The sequence below is a fragment of the Xenopus tropicalis genome, chromosome 3 (genome assembly GCF_000004195.4).
Source record: "Xenopus tropicalis strain Nigerian chromosome 3, UCB_Xtro_10.0, whole genome shotgun sequence".
In the NCBI taxonomy this organism is placed as follows: domain Eukaryota; kingdom Metazoa; phylum Chordata; class Amphibia; order Anura; family Pipidae; genus Xenopus; species Xenopus tropicalis.
The window spans coordinates 87,580,197-87,600,778 of record NC_030679.2 but is presented as its reverse complement, the minus strand read 5'-3'; the positions used below and the strand labels follow the sequence as shown (position 1 = coordinate 87,600,778).

The following is a 20,582-nucleotide window of genomic DNA, read 5'->3' as shown; positions in this document are numbered from 1 at the left end:
GATACTACAAGATGGTTGATTAAATTCTGATGCAAAATACACTGCATTTTGATGTATCATGTAATCTGAATCTGAATTATCACAGCTTTGTTTTGTAACTTTTATATTAAATATACATGCTGTAAGTTGTAAGCTTAGGTAACTGATGGCAGTTTAGAGCATGTATGACTATTCAGAAACACAGATCTTCACTTCAAAAGAGCTCTGGTCTCATCTGCCTAGTAAAGAAGATATAGTTCAGTGAGAAAAAGTTATTGCATGGTTTATCACATGAAAACTTATGGACTTGATTCAATTTGAGGAGGAAAAACCTTTTTTTACCACTTCAGTTTCAGTTCTTCTCATAGACTTTAATAGCATTTTCATATGATAAACCATGACATAAGTTTTTCTGATTGAATTGCAACTCAAATCGAATCTTGTTCATAAGTTTTCACATGATAAACCTTTTTCTCACTGAAATGAATCTGTCCCAATGTGTAACATTTCTGCCATACTTTTTGTTAAGCTTTAGTTCTCTTTTAAAATTACAAATTTACCATTTGGCTGATATTGGCAGCTGAATTTAGCGCATATATGTGTAAACACACATCACAATCTTTATTATACTGTAATAATGATGTTTAATTATACAGTTTTTTATGGTATTTCTCTAAATATAATATTGGTTGTCTTATAGAGTGGAGAGGTGATCTGCACCCCAAAGTTGTGCCCACCTGTAACTTGTAGTGACCCAGTGACATTGCCAAATGAGTGCTGTCCTCTTTGTGTTACTGGTAAGATGTTTTTCTATTAAGTTGAAACAATAATCAAGAATAAAATTAAAACTAAAGCACATTATTTGTGAATGTAACCAGTATAGCAGTAAGTCGGAATTACTATGACTGTAAGTATATTAATTATATTCACAATAAGTAATATACTGAATACACTGTGATGTATGTAAGAACTGCATCATGTGTGTGTATTCATATTGTTTACCCACATCCCCCCCATAAAAATGCCTAACAAATAATAGATACTGGCCTCTCCATCAGGATAGTACATCATTAAACTAAAGTGAACTGTTAATGCTTGCTTACTTAGTACTTATGCCTCAGAGTCTCTTTACAAGTGTTGGATTTGTCATGGACTTTTGAAGGCAATGTTTTACATAAACAACAATATTGAATTACTCCCATATGTTTTGTGGAATTAAGATATGTGACTCACAATTCTTTTTAGAACAAATAGTATTTATTATGTTTTATTTAAACAAGTGGGCTTTCCTCTAATGATAAGCATGTTTAATGGTGAATAATGTACAAAGGACCATTGTATTTTAGATTAAACAATGTTTTACATTCACCAGATTGTTCTTTTCTGACACTTAGGGCTCTGGCACACGAGGAAGTTTAGTCGCCCGCGACAAATCTCCCTGATATGACATCCCACCGGCGAAAATTTAAATTGCTGGTGGGATGGCATACGCGGCGGTGCAATTTGCAGAAATCCCTTGTTGCGGGCGACTAAACTCCCCGATATGACATCCCACCGGCGATTTACATTTTCGCCAGTGGGATGTCATATCGGGGAGATTAGTCACCCGCAACAAGGGAGTTTTGTCTCGGGCGACTAATCTCCCCTTGTACCAGAGCCCTTAGGGGCAGATTTACTAGAACTCTTTCATTCTCATTTCTCATTATTCAAAAATTTGAATAAACTAATTTCCACGAATGTCTGACATTTACTACAAAGTCTGAACTGAAAAACTATGCGCAGGAAAAAGTCGATAAACTGCGACTTTTTCAAATTGTCGCACAAAAACCAGCGTAAAGAATCCGAAAACCTCTAAAGTTTCAAAGCGAAGAAGGATACTGCAGGGAAGGGACATCTGCCATTGACTTCTACATAATCTTGACATTTTTTAACTGGCGCATTGACGTATTCGGACTGTTAGTCATTTTGTCGCATAGTAAATTGCAACTTTGCTGAAAAATCCAAATCTGAATGGCCCCCTTATTCTCCAGACTTTCTTCTTCACATTTATGTGATTGGTATGTAGCACTAAGTGACACAAATGCTTCTTTTATGCTCAAAGCTCATACATAAGTAAAGAAGTCTTGCACCACTGTAGGCCCCACTGGGTAAAATGTTTAATTTCTAGGTATTTTATGTGTCAGTCTTTCTGTTTAATACTGCTGTCTTCCATCTGCCTCTGCAAATGTTTCCTTTTATTTTGGGTGATCCATTTTACATTCCTACAATTCCTGAATTGCAGTTTTCTTTTCTCTCTTTTTTACTTCACTTTAAAATAAAAATGCAAATAATGTTCTAAAAAAATATTAACAGAAAATGTGATGTCCCTCTTTTGTTCATGAGATCCTGGAGGCCATCCCTAGAGGTTTTGTTTGTCTTGGTTAAGACAAGTAAGAAGTCAGATGGTGTCTCTAGGCTTAGATAAAATCTTTAACGTATTATAAAACATTAAGTATTAAAACAGTTGTGGCAAAGGATGGCCTTCTTTCTAGCTTTCCAGCCCTGTAATTCTACAGAGGGAATGTATTTTGCTGAGCTTTGTAGTAGGCCATAGTGACATTACCCTCACACACACTTTTTTTCTTTCCAAAGATGATGATTGATGTAAGCAAACTATAGTTTAAATAAACATTTATTTAATGTAAGGGGAGCTGTTCAGTGGTATCCAGATGAATATTTCCATAGTTTGTTTGGATATGGGTTGTGAAAGTTGCCATAGTTTATGAATCTGAACATGACATGACTGTGTTTCTTCAGGCTGTTCAAATGGGCACAAGGAGGGGGATACTTGGAGAAAAGATATCTGCACTATATGCACTTGTCAGGTAAGATGGTCCAGTATTAAAGAAAGAAACATGCTTTTAAAACAAAGAATGCAAGCACTTAACTTGAGCATTGCAACGTGTGCAACCAGCGGCAACAAGTTGCTTAAAGAGACAAATTATATTTAGCTTTAAACCTGTATGAACTGCTTTATTTTTGCTGCGAAGTTGGCAGAAGCATCATTTTTTTTAGTTGTTTATAACATCTGCAGTTACTATATTTCAGTCTACAACTAAACTCTGACCTAGAACATTTCTGTAAATTAGAACACCTGGGCCACTGATTGTGTAATCAAATGCTCCATTTAACTGCAGTTTGTTTATAAATAAGCCAAACATTTCCAACAGCTAAAACACATTGAAGCAATAGTTTTTATTAAATGTAATTTATTTTGAATTACATTAATTGGAAATAATTTGTGGAAGCTGCTTGTTTGCAGTCTCTTTGTGCTAGAATGTGTCAGTGTCTCTCACAAAGCTGCAATCCTCTATTACTAAGAATTCAGTTATCTTTTCAAGAGAGTATTCTGTGACAAACATTTTAGGTGACTACAACACCTTTAAGCCTTTTAGCTTTAGAGCTTAAAAACTGGGCCCAGCTGGTACCGAGTTAGTATCATCAGGGTAGTATGAAATTCCAAATGTAAGTTGGTATCCCTGGGCATGCTCTAGACTCTGTTTGACTTGGAGCTATAAACTCTAGCCTCTAGCCAGGGCCTCCAGAGACAGCCTGTCCAATTTACTGTGTAAAATACATACAGTAAGGGGCTGATTTACTAACCCACGAATCCGACCCGAATTGGAAAAGTTCCGACTTGAAAACGAACATTTTGCGATTACTTTGCGATTTTTTCGTATGTTTTGCGATTTTTTCGGATTCTGTACGAATTTTTCATAGTTACATAGTTACATAGTTACATAGGGTTGAAAAAAGACCATTGTCCATCAAGTTCAACCCATCCGAGTAAACCCAGCACACAACCTATACTAACCAATCTATACACTCACATACATAAACTATATATATACAACCAGTAATACTAACTGTAGATATTAGTATCACAATAGCCTTGGATATTCTGCTTGTTCAAAAACTCATCCAGGCCCCTCTTAAAGGCATTAACAGAGTCTGCCATTACCACATCACTAGGAAGGGCATTCCACAGCCTCACTGCCCTCACCGTGAAAAACCACCTACGCTGCTTCAAATGGAAGCTCTGTTCCTCTAATCTATAGGGGTGACCTCTGGTGCGCTGATTGTTTTTATGGGAAAAAAGAACATCCCCCAACTGCCTATAATCCCCTCTAATGTACTTGTACAGAGTAATCATGTCCCCTCGCAAGCGCCTCTTTTCCAGAGAAAACAACCCCAACCTCGACAGTCTCACCTCATAGCTTAAATCTTCCATCCCCTTTACCAGTTTAGTTGCACGTCTCTGCACTCTCTCCAGCTCATTAATATCTTTCTTAAGGACTGGAGCCCAAAACTGCACTGCATACTCAAGGTGAGGCCTTACCAGGGACCTATAAAGCGGCAAAAATATGTTCTCATCCCTTGAGTCAATGCCCTTTTTTATACAAGACAGCACTTTATTTGCTGTAGTAGCCACAGAATGACACTGCCTGGAATTAGACAACTTGTGATCTACAAAAACCCCTAGATCCTTCTCCATTAAGGATGCCCCCAACACACTACCATTCAGTAGATAGTTTGCGTTTATATTATTCCTACCAAAGTGCATAACTTTGCACTTGTCAACATTGAACCTCATTTTCCAGTTTGCTGCCCAGTTTTCCAATTTTGTCAAATCGCTCTGCAAAGCGGCAGCATCCTGCATGGAACTTATAGTTTTGCACAATTTAGTGTCATCAGCAAAAATAGAAACAGTACTCTCTATGCCCACCTCCAGGTCATTAATAAACAAGTTAAAAAGCAAAGGACCAAGGACTGACCCCTGCGGTACTCCACTAACCACACTGGCCCAATTAGAAAATGTTCCATTTACCACCACTCTTTGTACTCTATCCTTCAGCCAGTTTTCTATCCAATTACAAATATTATGTTCTAGGCCAATATTCCTCAATTTGATCATTAACCTTCTGTGCGGTACTGTATCAAACGCTTTAGCAAAATCTAAGTAGATGACATCAACTGCCATTCCAGCATCAAGGTTCCTGCTCACCTCCTCATAAAAGGCAACTAAATTAGTCTGGCAAGATCTGTTACGCATAAAACCATGCTGGCACAAACTAATAGTATTGTGAACTGCAATGTATTCAACTATCCTATCCCTTATTACCCCTTCCAGAAGCTTTCCTACTACTGATGTCAGACTAACAGGCCTATAGTTTTCAGGCTGAGAACGAGATCCCTTTTTAAATAACGGCACCACATTAGCAATCCGCCAGTCTCTCGGCACCATGCCAAACCTCAACGAATCCTGAAAAATTATGTGAAGAGGCTTGGCAATCACAGCGCTCAGCTCATTTAATACCCTGGGATGAATCCCATCCGGTCCTGGACCTTTGTTTACCTTTACATGTTCAAGTCTCTTTTGAATTTCCTCCTGAGTGACCCATGCGCCAGTAGCTAAATTACTAGCACTGGGTATATTAAAAGGGAAGCCTTCATTATCTGGCTCCTCAGATGTATAGACAGATGAAAAATAAGAGTTCAAAATTTCAGCTTTTTCCCCGTTCTCATCAACCAACGTACCTCCCCGTGATAATAAAGTTCCCACCCCTTCTTGCTTCATTTTTTTACTATTCACATAATTAAAAAATAATTTTGTATTCTTTTTACTCCTAGCTGCAATATCCCTTTCCATCTCTATTTTAGCTTGCCTGATAGCTTTTTTGCATGCTTTATTTGCTTCCTTGTACCTGATGAAAGTTTCCGCTGTCCCAGCTAACTTGAATGCTTTAAAAGCACGTTTTTTATTACCAACCTCGACCTTAACTCTTTTATTCAGCCATAAGGGTTTTGCTTTGCGATGCCTCTCCTTGCTTACAAGGGGAATATACTGTTGTGTATACCTGCAAAGCAATGTTTTAAAGATGTTCCATTTTCCTTCTGTGTCTAACCCCATGAAAAGCCTTTCCCAGTTGACACATTGCAGAGATGCCCTTAAACTGGCAAAGTCTGCACGTCTAAAATTGAGTGTTTTAGTTACTCCCTTATAGAGCTGTCTCTGTAGCATTATCTCAAAGGAGACCATGTTGTGATCACTGTTCCCCAAATGCTCACCCACACAAATGTTAGAGATAAGTTCAGTATTATTAGATATTACCAGGTCCAAAATAGACTCATTCCGAGTAGGTTCTTGAACCACCTGAAATAAAAAGTTGTCATTTAGCATATTTACAAACCTACTAGCTTTTTCTGACTTAGCCACCCCATTACTCCAGTCAATGTCCGGATAATTAAAGTCCCCCATAATAACAACTTGACCCAATTTTGAAGCCTCCTCCATTTGCAAAAGTAGCTGGGCCTCATCCCCCTCATCTATACGGGGTGGTTTATAGCATACACCAATGATCATTTTCTTTGTGACCTTCAGCCCTACTGAAATTTCTACCCAAAGAGATTCAACGTTTTCATTGGTAATGTCTTTATTACATGGCTTTAAATCTGACTTTACATAAAGACAAACCCCTCCACCCTTTTTAATCCCTCTGTCCCTCCTAAAAAGCGTATACCCATTTTCGTTACCAATACGATTTTTGCGTAAAAACGCGAGTTTTTCGTATCCATTACGAAAGTTGCGTAAAAAGTTGCGCATTTTTCGTAGCGTTAAAACTTAACGCTACGAAAAATGCGCAACTTTTCGCGTAAGTTTTAACGCTACGCAAAATGCGCAACTTTTTACGCAACTTTCGTAATGGATAGGAAAACTCGCGTTTTTACGCAAAAATCGTATTGGATCCGAAAAATTCGTAAAGAATCCGAAAAAATATGGAATCCGCAAAACATACGAAAAAATCGCAAAGTACCGATCATTACGAAAAAAACGCAATCGGACTCCATTCGACCCGTTCGTGGGTAAGTAAATCAGCCCCTAAATGTTCTGGGAATTCTCTCCCTTTGTAGTTTGTTCACTATTCTGGGAGGATTTTTTTTAAAAAAGTGATCATAATATGTGAACGTGATAGAAAAATTTGATTGTAAATTCCACTAGTGCAGGGACTGGTGTGAATGATACATAATCTATGTAAGACTCTGGGGAATATGTTGATGCTGTAAAAGTAAATAATAATAACTTAGATTTCTTGGTATTTTAGTTTAACATGACTTGAATTTCTGTCAACTGTACAGGTATATAATGATATAATTTACATAAATATACCAGAGGTATTCCTGATAAGAATAGGATCAGTTCACAATTTGGCAAATCAATAAAGAGGTTTGTTAAATTTTTGAACATTCTGAATTTAACTTTGAGTATTTCTGCCATGTTTCTGAGTTTCCCTTTGTCCTTTTACAACATATTTTTTCCTTTCTTTTTGCTAGAATGGAATAATCAGTTGTGAGAGGGAGCAGTGTCCTGACCTAACATGCTTGAAAAGATACATTCCACCTGGACAGTGCTGTGCCACATGTCAACAAGGTAATAGTTATATAGCCTTAATGTTAAGGCCTATGGCACTCTGGCAAATTTTTAGTTCTCCGAGTAGAACTAGCACTATGGTTTAGCCTACCATTTAATTAAATGGAATCTACCTGTCACTAACATAACAGGAAGATTTGTCCAGAGAATGCACATCTGAGCTAAACAACAGCTGGATTCCATTTAAATAAATTGTATGGACACTCACCACCATTTGGAAAACACCAATAGAGATTACAGCCCTTATGCTGTAGGCCTTAAACCTTGTCCAACCCATTACTAAGCAATTCTTAAGTAGACTTAAGTAACTGTAGATTTAAGTAACTGAAGTGTTTGCCTTCGTACTTGCGTTCTGACTTTGGGTTTTAGTTCTGAAGTCTGATGGTACAGCTAAGCTTTTAATTAATAAACCAGAGTTAAACAAGACCGTTGTGCTATGAAAGCCCCTTAAAGGGGACCTGTCACCCAGACATAAAAAGCTGAATAATAAAAGTCGTCAGGGACGAAGGTTCTAGTAAGGAACCGAAACGTTGGACCAATAAACCTCACCTTATTGCATCTGACTATGACTTGCTGTTTGTAAGTACTATTGTGCAAATCCTGTGAGTGCCGACATTAATTATATATATATATATATATATGTATACATTTCTATTTTTTGTAACTTAATGATTTTTATTGCATAATTTCTGTCTCCCATATATGAAGTTTATGGTATGCCTTTGTGTTAAAAATTCAAAGGATGAGTTAAGATCTTTTATTTGTGATATCAACATGGGCTACTTCTGTTTTCTCTGGAGAGTTTGCAATGAAGTGGTTTTTCCAGGGGGCCATATTTTAGGGTGCAGGTATTCTCTGTTTGTTATATGAGCAGTCATCTGTTCAAATCATTTGTTACTTTCCACTCTGGTTTGTGATTTCCATTCAGATGTAAGCGTTAGGCAGATGGCTGTTGTTATGTTGTTAACCAATTGGTCACAGTGTTTCAGTTTTGAAATTGTTAGTACTAATAAGACGTGTGGCGATTTAAAATCAAGTGATAATGCTAGGACTGTTCTTATAAGGTCACACATCATCTTCCAAAATATTATTTTGGGACAGGACCAGAGAATATGTTATAGGGTCCCCACCTCCGAGCATCCTCTCCAACATAGCGGAGAGGCCTGTGGGAACAATTTAGCTATCCTGTCAGAGGTTAGGTACCATTTTATCATTACTTTGTATACACTCTCCTTTTGTTGGGTGCAGACCACAATTCCTTTAGTGTTTTCCAAGAATTCTTATTCTGAAAGTTGTTTCCCAACTTCTGTCTCCAAACATTGTATATATTTGTGTCTGGAAAAAGGGTCTTCTGGTAAGGTTAACATTGAGAAATCTTGCATGGTGTCAGGTGTTTGTCCCTTTTACTTAACTTAGTGGAGATAAAGTGTTTGACAGGGAGGTATTCCAAAGTCCTGTTTGTGCTCCATTGGTACTTGTCTCAGTTTGTCATAAGAGTAAAATTTCTTAAGGTCTGAAAAAATGATTAGCATGTAGGCTTAACAATCAGGTTTAGGAATTTCAAGTTACTTGCTAAAGCAGCCCTATCAGCGAAAAGCGATCAACATGACCTATAGGTAACTTTTAATGTCCACTCATGCTTTACTTTTTTAGTGTCAGTATCACTTTAACTGTGTTTTTTTCATAAATGTTTACTTTTGGCTCATTTTTGCAATGCTTGTCAAAGGAAATGTCATAAAGAACAGTCTTTTTTACATGATTACATTATAGGATGTGAATATGAAGGACTTACCTACAAAAATGGAGACTACTTCTTGTCGCAGAGCAACCCCTGTGTAAACTGCTCTTGCATGGTGAGACATTTAGAAATACATGAACACATGTTTTGCAAATAACAAAACCTTGATGCACCAGACATTTAGGGGCTCATTTACTAACCATCAATTTCTAATTTTAAACTTGATTCAAATTTTAAAAAAAAAAAAGTCACATAGAAAAAACACTGCGACTTTTCCGAGATTTACTATGCTCACACAGGCAGAATAGAGCAGGCAGAGTACTGCCTATGTGTGCCATACTCTGCCTGCCCTACCCTGCCTGTGTGTGCCATACTCTCCCTGCCTTATCCTGCCTGTATGTGCCATACTATCCCTGCCCTATCCTGCCTGTATGTACCATGCTCTGCCTGTATATACCATACTCTCCCTGCCCTACCCTGCCTATGTGTGCCATACTATGCTTGCCCTATACTACCTGTGTGTGCCATACTCTGCCTGCCCTATGCTGCATGTGTGTGCCATGCTCTGCCTGGACTACCTTGCTTGTGTGCCATACTCTCCCTGCCCCATGCTACCTGTATGTGCCATGCTCTGCCTGCCCTATGCTGCCTGTGTGTGCTATACTCTGCCTGTTCTACACTGCCTGTATATGCCATACTCTGCCTGCCTTATGCTGTCTGTCTGTGCCATACTCTGCCTGACCTATGCTGTCTGTGTGTGCCATACTTTGCCTGCACTATTCTTTTTTCCCCATAAAAACGATAAACGTACCAGAAGCCACCACTTTAGATTAGAGGACTGGAGCTTCCATTTGAAGCAGCATAGGTGAGCAGTGAGGCTGTGAAATGCCCTTCCTAATAATTTTGTAATGGCAGATTCTGTTAATGCCTTTAAGCGGGGCCTGGATGAGTTCTTAAACAAGCATAGTATCCAATGCTATTGTGATACTAATATCTACAGTTAGTATTAATGTTTGTATATATAATTTATGTATGTGAGTGTATAGATTGGTAAGTATAGGCTTTGTGTGCTGGGTTTACTTGGAAGGGTTGAACTTGATGGACTCTGGTATTTTTCCAACCCTATGCAACCATGTAACTATGTATATGTAACTACGTTGCCTGTGTGTACCATACTTTCCCTGCCCTATGCTACCGGTATGTGCCATACTCTGCCTGCCCTGTGCTGTCTGTGTGTGCTATACACACAGGCAGCATAGTGCAGGCAGGGTATGGCACACACAGGCAGCATAGGGTAGGCAAAGTATGGCACACACAGGCAGAGTATGGCAGGTGAACAGGTGAACAATGTGGGGGCTTAGGGTCTGAGCCTGAGGTGTGAACAATGCAGGGGGTAAACAATTCAGGGAATAAAAGGTATGAACAGTACGGGGGATTACATGTTTAAACATTACAGGGGTTTACAGCCTGAATCTGAGGTGTGAACCATGCAGGGGGCCACTTAATCTAAGTACTGATACCATTTAAAGTTTATACAAAGGTAAGCAGAGGGAGGAGGGCCACACAGAGCGGGACCACTGGCCACCAGTGTGACAGCCCTGCTATAGAATATTGAATGGCCAGATATGATTTGCCTTTGGCACATTGAAAAATGGGCACAAGGGTAAACCTATTGCTTTGAATAGCAGTAAAATTTGTGAATATGCTATAATATCCCTATCAACAATCTCTGAAGCATCATACTTTTAAATGTTCATTCCTGTTTATGCTTCCACTTACAGAAACACTTATATCTGTTTTTTATTAATTTCTTTACTAAACATTTGAAATGAGCATTGTAAACTTTATTGAGGTTGCTTGTCTGCTATGTTTGTTGTATATTGCTCATTAAGTTCTTGGTGTTACAGAATAACTTGGTGAGATGTTTACCTGTGCAGTGCCCACTACCTGCTTGCACTAATCCAGTGCCCATACCAGGCCAATGTTGCCCTTCCTGTCCAGGTAATAGATCATTCAGTACATAGTGTGACAGTTATATCACCATTAAATTATATTCTGTCTGATACAAAATTAGGATTATTATAAATAATTATAGGGATTATAAGAATAATATGTGCTGTTTACTTTCTTTATTTTTAATATAAATGTATACCTAACACATATGAAACCTTTATGAAGGCAGACCAGTACCAAAATCTGTGCAATATAGCATTAAACCCAGTACAGGCAAACAAACATTTATTAGATTTTGGTCTTGGTTTTTGGCTCCCTCAGGTGACACAGTAGTTGGCAGGTTAGAAAAATTAGCCAAAAATGTTATCCCTATTATTTTTCCCAGTTTGTGAGCTGGATGGACATCCCTTAATACCGGGTCAGAATGTCACCACCAAAGATGGCTGTCGTCTCTGTGCCTGTCAGGTAAGTGGAAAAACTAGATTTTGCAAAGTCACTTTTGACCACTCATATCAAGGACTTTTTAAAATGACATAATCAAATACACTATATGATTTTCTAACTCACAAAATTATAGAGGTTTCTTAAATGCTTTTAACTGTAGCAATTATTGACATGACAACTTTCGAGGATGAAAGTTTTGAAGTATTTTACAGGGACTTTGGGAATTAATAAAATTACAGTGGGCAGATTTATCAAAATGTGAGTTTAGAGAGTAATACATAAAACTCACCCACATTCTATTCATTAGGATTTTTAGAAGCATAGTTATCAATGGGTGAAAGAACTCACCATATGATAAATCAACTTGTAATTATCCCATAGGAATGAATAGAACATGGGTGAGTTTTATGTATTAAAGGAAAACTATACCCCCAAACAATGTAGGTCTCTATAAAAATATATTGCATAAACAAGCTCATATGTAAAACCCTGCTTCATCTAAATAAACGATTTTCATAAAAATATACTTTTTTAGTAGTATGTGCTATTGGGTACTCCTAAATAGAAAATTGCCATTTTAAGAATTAAGGGCCGCCCCCTGGGATCATAGGATTCACAGTGCACACAAACAAGCCACATCAGCCAATTAATGGAGCCACATCAGCCAATTAATGGACAGAGTTCTGTCTTTTGCTCCCACACTACTTCCTGTTACAGTTAGAGCTGCATTATTTCCCGTCAGGTGATCTCTGAGAGAGACAGTCCATCACTAAATAGTGGATTAAGGGAAAGGATGTAAAAGGGCAATATTTACTGATATATATATATATTCCAGTTTGGCAAGAATCTTTAATAGGTCACTTAATATAATCTGTGGAAAGGAGGTGCAAATAATTATGGAAAGCCAAATAATCCTTTACTTGAACATTCCTACTTTTGTATAAATATTTCATCTGCTAACATTTTTATGATTTTATTTTGTGATGTATGATTTCTCAGTTATTTCTTACATTCCCTGTCTCACTTAACTGTCAGGATGGCAAGGTACAATGCAGAGAATCTGTACGATGCCCCCACATCTGTACTCATGGTGTAAAACGGAATTCTTGTTGCCCAGATTGTTCAGCTTGTGAAATGAATGGGGATATTATTCCTAATGGGATAACGTTCCAGGGCAACATGGACCCCTGTGAGAGTTGCACATGCCAGGTACTGTATTAGTTTATTACTGAAATTGTGAATTTTTATTTGCTTTATTTCCATTTGAGAACTATTAAGATGTTTGTACAAGTTATACGTTACAGTGATGGAATAACTGAGGTTTTGCTGAACCCACACAGATCAAATCTATTTTGCATATGCCTGTATCCCTTTTCCAGCTGGTTAAGTTTCAATTATTCATTACTCTTCCTAGGATGGTAATGTGCATTGTGTCCGAGCCTCTTGCCCAGAGCTGAGTTGTGTTCTACATGAGAAGATACCAGGGGAATGCTGTAGCCAGTGTCAGAGTGAGTGACTTGTATTAGTCTTATACACCCAAACGTTGTATAATTTCAGTCATTCCAAATTTAAAAAAAAAAAAAAATTTCCTGTTTTGTGCAAAATCTTTAATCATAATGTAATTTTTTCCCATGGTTTGGGTATTGCATTCTTTGTTAGTTATTTTAAATGGCATTAGTGCAAATCATCATTGCAAGCCTTTTCCATTCTACATAGGTTGTGTGGATGGGACAGTAAAACACAAACATGGAGAGGAATGGAAACCACAAGGAGAACCATGCCAAAGTTGCAGATGTTTGGTATGTACTATTATACAACTGGCTCGGTTCTTTTACACATTTCATTCTACACACACAACGTGAATGAAATAATGTTCTTTTGACATACAGATCATACTTCCCTTATCATGGTTCTAGACATACCTGTCACACACCAATGGCCATAAACATTTTCTCATCCTAACGCATGTGTTTACAACATTCAACCATGACACTTTTATCACTATCTGCTTCAGAAACCCCAGTGTATTTTGATACCATTCGCTTACTTACAGGAAGGAAGAATTCAGTGTAGAAGGCGCCATTGCGCTGCTTTGTGCCGCAATCCATTACCACCAAGGCCTGGAACCTGCTGCCCAGTGTGTGATGGTAAAAAAATGAAATCAGCTATCATGTAATGTCTTAAAATGTAACTTTTTTCATTATTATTATTATTTGTTGTAGGAATTGCTGGGGACCCTCTTTTGGGGTCAAACTCATATATTAGGAATTACTTTACCTTCATGGCTGGTCTTAACTTCATAAACTTCTTTTTTGCTACATCTTTGTGCCTCATTCATTGGGTCTTTTGTTTCTCAGGCTGTTTATATAATGGTCACAGTTATTTGAATGGACATCGTGTGAGAAGTACTGATCAATGCAAACAATGCTTCTGCGAGGTTGGTATTTCCATTTTATTGCTGAATTGAACATTTTCAAATACTAGTAAGACAAATAGGGCTAATAGAATAAAGTACAGATAATGTCAGATAGCAGGCAAGCTATGCTTATTCTTATTCTATGCAAAAAGAAAAAATAAAGGTATAGCCAGCATTTGAATTTTTCTAGCACAGACTTTTAAAGGACAAGGAAACCGTTGTTTTTTTTAATTGATCACCGTTCAGTCAGTACTGCCTAGCTCTCCCAGATCGATATCTTAATTTTCCTAAATACCGCTTTTAAAAGGAGTAACTTCACCAACTGAAGTGTTAAATAGGGTGCCCATAGCTGTGTTAATTCATGTGAGTGATCCTGCTCGCCTAGGAGAAAGCACCCACCCGAGGAGTATCATCTGCGCATGCACCTTGCGCAAGTGTTTTGGTCTGGGTCTTGGTGGTGCAGCATTGGATTGTGGGATTTCTTTTTTTTTTTTTTAAACTAAGCACTTTTGGGAAAACTAAAGTGGAATCAGGTAAATTGCTCAGAACTGGAGCAAAATGAAAGCACTATTACAAGGTAGGAAGGTTCACCTTTCCCTGGTATTTAGACTTTCCTTGTCCTTTAAGGACAGCATGTTGTTCAGTCCTATTTTTGTGATAGAGTGATTTCAGTTCAACTCAAATACCTGGGTAATCAACTCATGTATTTTTCATAAACCCAGACACTCAAGAAATTTCCCTGAGAATGTATTGTCAAATTAAGTGATGCAATTTTTGAATTTATGTCAAATTTTAATGTGCAAATTTTTGCATTTAGTTCGGTGTTTAGCCAAAACCTTTATGGAGGATTTTTCATTTGGCCAAAGCCAAAAATTGGTATTTAGTTCATCCCTGGTCTTCTTAAAGCGAACAGCAATACCACTAATTGCAATTTACAATATAAACAAATAACTCTGCTCCAAGGCTGATGTGTTTTGTGCAGTTGCCCTATGTTATGTATTAATTATAAGTGTTGCAATTGGACAACATTATAGGTGATGGTAGGGTTTAATTTGAAGTTGCTGTTAGCTTACATCCTGTGAGTTATTGGAATATACGCATTTCAGTCCTACTTCCCAGCTGAAAAATGATTTACTTAGCTGCATCAGATTTACTTGTATCATTTAGGGGAAGTACACTAACTGATCTTGCATTTGGCTTTTCAGAATGGTAATGTGCAGTGTGAACCAATTACCTGCCCCCAGGCACCATGCAGAAACCCTGTACGGAAAACTGGAGAGTGCTGCCCAAGGTGAGAAACCCCATATCCTGGAAACTCTTTTGATTTCTTGGCTAGCCACTAGTCCATCTGTGCCTCTTGTCAGATTCTGGGATGGGTGGTTTTGAGTACATTTTTGGAATTCATTCATTGTACTGTTCGTTAGATTTTAATGTTTTGAATGAAAAATATTATTTGTGTGTTCATTTTGCAACACGTTTTCAGTGTCTTTTTTTAATTAGCATTTTTATAGCTAAGTTATCATCAAGTACAAGCTAACTTTTTATTACAGAAGGAAAACCAGTCAAAAATAAGGAATAGTTTTTCTAGATACAGTAGTATCTAAATTAGCGTTGCTGTATTTCAGAGTTTTCTGGATAACTGGTTTCTGTTTAATAGATGCCATACCTTTAATTAAAAGATTGGACTTACTGATCATGCAGAATATAGATATAGCCAACTTTGTACATGTGAGACACATAAAACACATACAACACATTAATTTCATATTCATCAACATATTCATTCTTGAAAGAAGGGCATGGCTGTGTGTGTCAGATACAAAATTCATGGTGAAAACTACTGGCGGCCTTATTTATTTTGTAGGCTTTGAGTTTTTGGCTTACAGAATTGACTTATATGACCTATATATTAACTATTTTATTTATCCCATTTTCGTTATTTATCTTGTTCATTGCATCTGTTCTATTCTGTATTAGGTGTGAGAGTTGTGAATATGATTCTCGACTCTTTACTGAAGGAGAAGTTTTCACCACGGTCCATGATCCCTGTTTGCAGTGCACTTGCTTGGTAAGTTTCGATAAGATCACACTTTTTACACGTTTCAAAAAAATCACAGAATTTTACTCAAACATGTTATTAATTTATTTAGGTGTTAAGAAAATTTGCAGTTGATCTTTAAAAAGAATACTAGAGTATTAAAGCTATTACAGTTTCAAATGCCTTTAAATAGAGGGTCTGTCAGGACTGGCCTCTGGTGATGGACCAGCAGGGAGGAGCCTATGTGCAAAGTAACCCCCAGAACTCCCTTTAAGGGCTGGACAGCCAAGTGAAGTCAAGCAAAGATATTTAATGAAAACCAAACAGAACAAAAATAAGAGTAATATACAGGCCTGTGATGAGGCAAGATTAACAGAGTCTAGCAACAGGCAGATAGGTCAGGGCTGGCAGAATACTGGCAAGGTCCAAAAGGCAGGCTGAGGTCAGTGGCAGGCAGCTGGCAACAAGGTCAAGGAAGGTCAAACCAGGAAGATCCACAAAAGACAAGGTACCAGGTGGGGACACGAGAACGGACGCAGGAATCAGGCAGGGACCACAGCAAACAGGAGTCAGGAATCACAGATGGCAGAATCAGGATGTGGCAAGATCAGGCTCAGCAGCAACAATGATCGAGCACCGGGTGTTGCCAGGAGCAGGTTTATAAAGGCTATTAATTACTAAGCCAGCAACACATGCGATTAACAAGATTGGTGGAGACTGAAGGGAAACAGGCAGAGATTCTGGATGCAGATAAGGGCAACTGACCCCACATAACTCAAAGAGCCTCCTGAGGCTCAGGAAGTAAATGCGTTTGCAGTTCAGCACAAAGTCCAGGGTAAATATAGAAGAAAATTACCACACATGAAAAATACTTTAGTAAAATATTTTTACATATTGCTTTAGCATATCATTGTTGGAGTCGAATAAATATACCATGTATAAATAGTAACATATGTGGAATCCAGAGCAATACAAGACAGTACTGTACAGTCTGTACAGTACCCAACAATAACTGTCAGACATTATTGGAAATGCCACATAATAAGATTTTTACCTCATACCTCTTTTGCTGAATGGGCTGTTTTGTTTTATGTTAAAGCATTCTGTTTTTAATCACCTCACATGAATATAGGTTTTGCTTAAAAACTTTTAGGACATTTTCTATGTTGTGCTCAATGACTACAAGGGCTATATGCAAGCTTTTTTTTTAAAAAAAAAATCACACCCTTTTGTCAGGTATAATATATATATAAATAATAAGGATATTAAAAGCTTGAATTTTATATAAATCAGTTAGCCAATAAACTGTCATGTCTCAAGAAACCTTTTTTCCTTTTCTCAGTTATGATGTATATGGTGCAACTCTCTACTTCTAAATCTATTATGAAAACGTAACCTTGTCTGAAGTTTGTATGGTTTTGTATATCTTTGCAAATAGAAGAGCTTTAAAGAAATGCATGCCACAACATATTTGCTTTTTTACAGCTTTCTTATTTTTATCTGTACTAGTCTGGAGAAGTGTCATGTGAACACCTAGATAGGAAATGTCCCCCTTCACAGTGCAGTCACCCAGGCAGAGCTAAAGGACAGTGCTGCCCAAGTTGTGAGGGTAAGGGTCTTATTTTGTTATATAGAGAACTAAAGAAGATGATAAAACTGAAATACTGTTAGATTTTAAATGTGGTTCTAGTGTAAAAAAAAAAAACTTGATTGTACAAATGATCATCAAGTTAAAACACCCTGAAAAAACTTGTTGAAAATTATATAAGCATTGGCTTTTGGGGCATGTAGATATTTGGACTGGCATGAAGGTAATTATAGCAATTATATTTTTATATCCATCTTGTTTCTTAACAGTCTGTGACTTTGAGGGGATCTTGTATACAGACCGACAGTCATTCCAACCCCTGGGACATGGTCCATGCCTTAAGTGTTTCTGCGCGGTGAGAAATCATAGATGCTTCTCCATTTATTTGCTGTTGCCTTTTATTTTCAGGTCCATTGGCTTCCAAATGGTTTCAGTGTATCTGCACTTTTATATAATCATGGTCATATTACAGTAGAATTTTTAAAGTAAACATTAATACTGTAGTATATTATATACATTAGTACTAAAGATATTGTTTATAGTTGTTTAGCCTGACTACAACATTTTGCACTATAAAAAGTGTAAGAGTTGGGGGCTATAAAAGTGTAAGAGTTGGGGGCTCATTTACTAACACAAAAATGCACCAGTGCAGTTGCAATCAGAAATTCATCTTTAATTAGTCTACTGAAAGTTAGAAAATGAAAGCAAACTGGGTTGTTGCTTTTGTCTTGAAAAAGTATCCCTCCCCATGACCAGTTCTTTTGTGTACTGAAATACAAATAACATACATTGGTTTATATGAAAAGAAAAAAAACTGAATATGTTGTTTGCTGAAGTAGTTAGCCGTAATATTTTTAGAGACACCTTAAAGCAATAACGCCCACAACTTATCACCTGAATTGAGATCAGGGCTTTTACTGGGCCATTGCAGTACATTTACCTTTTTGTTACTCCAGTATTACTTTAGCTTTACTGTATGTACTGGATGGCTAACCGGCTGAAAGATGAACTTTCTCCCAAGATTCATTTTTTTTAGCAGACTTAAACAGGTGATTTTGCAGTATTTTACCTGTATTTTGCATCTATTCATGCTTGTATTTTATGATGGCCAGACCCCAATTAATAGCGTCCTTACAACAATATATATACACTGTATAGATCAGTAGCTTCCTTAAGCATATTGAAATTCCCATTCCTAAATATACAGTAAATGAATATATATGTATCAGGTCTAGACCCCTCAAACCTGCTGGTCTAAATTAACCATATGGGTGATTTGTGACTACAGGATGATGACACCTGTCATTAGGTAAGTACTTGTTCAATCAGAATTGTTCACAGAATTAGACCTGAGTTACATTGTGTACTGGGATGTGGTCAGATTTCACCTGGAAAAATTTTCTGGATAAAATCTGTTTGAACTGCTATGGTCTTTTGTATAAATGCTTTATAAGCTTTTATGTTGCCTGAAAATATTTGTCTCAGTTCATCAGGTAAAGTTCTGGGATGTGCTATGTGCTGTTTTCCTTTAAATTAATAAACTAGGAAATGGAAAACGCTTTACTGACAGCCTTCTTCTTTCTTTAATCAGAAGGGAAATGTGCGTTGTGTAGAGGAGACCTGTCCCCCAGCTCTCTGCCCTAACCCTGTGAGGGATCCAGAGCAGTGTTGCCCTGTATGTAAAGGTGAGAGTTCCTCCAGGCTTTCTGTGCATTGTTGCTGTTGTTCTTTGTTAATCTACAGTAAGGGGCAGATTTATTAAAATGTGAATTTAGAGCTTGATACATAAAAACTCAACCACATTTACCATTTGATAAATACACTTCTAAAAATCCCATAGGAATGAATAGAATGTGAGTGCATTCTTATATATTAAGTTTTAAACTCCCATTTTTATAAAGTGTTTTGTATGTCTTTCTTTGATCCAACTTATTTATGAGGTACTTTAATATTAATATGTCCCCCTTTTGTTACATTCCTTCTCTTGCTTTGTCTTACTTCCTTCTCCCTCATTTCTTTTGTCCATTTCCTTCTTTGTTTTTTTTTCTCCCTTATCTCCTCCACTCTTAGTTTGTGTGCAGGATGGCGTAGAATTTTTAGAAGGAATTGAGTGGGAACTTAATGGTAATCCTTGCAGCAGCTGCACTTGCCGAAATGGTGACACTATCTGTGGAGTCAGTGAATGCCCTTCAGTGACCTGTTTGCACCCCACTAAGAAAGAAGGTATGGCATTATCACCAAAAGCAGCAACAGAAGTGTATGAAAGGAAATGTGTGCAGATGTACTGTGTTACTTATGCAGAAGAGGTTAGCCTTACCTATGCAGCACATATTATATGTCGTATAGCTTTATCTTAAAGTTTTTCTTTTTCTAGGGGAATGTTGTCCATTATGTGACTCTTGCACCTATAACCAGAGAGTGTACAGCAATGAGCAGATTTTCACAGACCCAGACAACCCATGTCAGGACTGCCAGTGCAAGGTGATTTTTCTGTTTGCAGTATGGTGACGTGCAAACTAGATCTGCAAGGCCCCAGAATTTGCAGTAACTATAGCCTTGATTATTTATATTGTTAGTCACCCAATGGTTTGCCCTGACATCTGTCTGTGCACTCTGTGCATTTCACCAATATGCATTCTGATTTACCTCCAGGATGGCACTGTTCAGTGTTCTTCAATTGTTTGTCCACCTGTGCTGTGTACTATACCAGAAAGGACCCCAGGGCAGTGCTGTGCCAAATGCCCAGGTAAGGTCACTTACAGAGAGTAAAAAGAAATTTCATTATGTGCTAAAATACACCTTGCATATATATTTCATCCCTTTCAACACTTGATAATTAAAAGACTGCAGACGTAATAGAGGATTAATAACACAGGCCAGTTGCTTAATTTTGCATGCCAATGGCATTTTGAGAAGAATTGTGGTTATCTGTTGCCATAGCTGCCATGCATACTGAAC

At 37.5% G+C, this 20,582-nt stretch overlaps 1 protein-coding gene across 1 annotated transcript in view; it reads left to right on the top strand.

Annotated features, from left to right (window-relative positions):
- Positions 1 to 20,582, top strand: part of kcp (kielin/chordin-like protein) — a 68,106-nt gene that overhangs the window by 15,919 nt on the left and 31,605 nt on the right. The window contains exons 7-25 of the mRNA XM_002931862.5: positions 680 to 776; positions 2,776 to 2,843; positions 7,351 to 7,447; positions 9,218 to 9,300; positions 11,093 to 11,186; positions 11,524 to 11,603; positions 12,618 to 12,791; positions 12,997 to 13,090; positions 13,299 to 13,381; positions 13,636 to 13,729; positions 13,940 to 14,019; positions 15,204 to 15,289; positions 15,976 to 16,066; positions 17,546 to 17,645; positions 17,894 to 17,979; positions 19,216 to 19,309; positions 19,695 to 19,847; positions 19,999 to 20,105; positions 20,277 to 20,370. Of these exons, the coding sequence (XP_002931908.3) occupies positions 680 to 776; positions 2,776 to 2,843; positions 7,351 to 7,447; positions 9,218 to 9,300; positions 11,093 to 11,186; positions 11,524 to 11,603; positions 12,618 to 12,791; positions 12,997 to 13,090; positions 13,299 to 13,381; positions 13,636 to 13,729; positions 13,940 to 14,019; positions 15,204 to 15,289; positions 15,976 to 16,066; positions 17,546 to 17,645; positions 17,894 to 17,979; positions 19,216 to 19,309; positions 19,695 to 19,847; positions 19,999 to 20,105; positions 20,277 to 20,370 (1,855 nt within the window). The remainder of the gene's footprint in view (positions 1 to 679; positions 777 to 2,775; positions 2,844 to 7,350; positions 7,448 to 9,217; positions 9,301 to 11,092; positions 11,187 to 11,523; positions 11,604 to 12,617; positions 12,792 to 12,996; positions 13,091 to 13,298; positions 13,382 to 13,635; positions 13,730 to 13,939; positions 14,020 to 15,203; positions 15,290 to 15,975; positions 16,067 to 17,545; positions 17,646 to 17,893; positions 17,980 to 19,215; positions 19,310 to 19,694; positions 19,848 to 19,998; positions 20,106 to 20,276; positions 20,371 to 20,582) is intronic.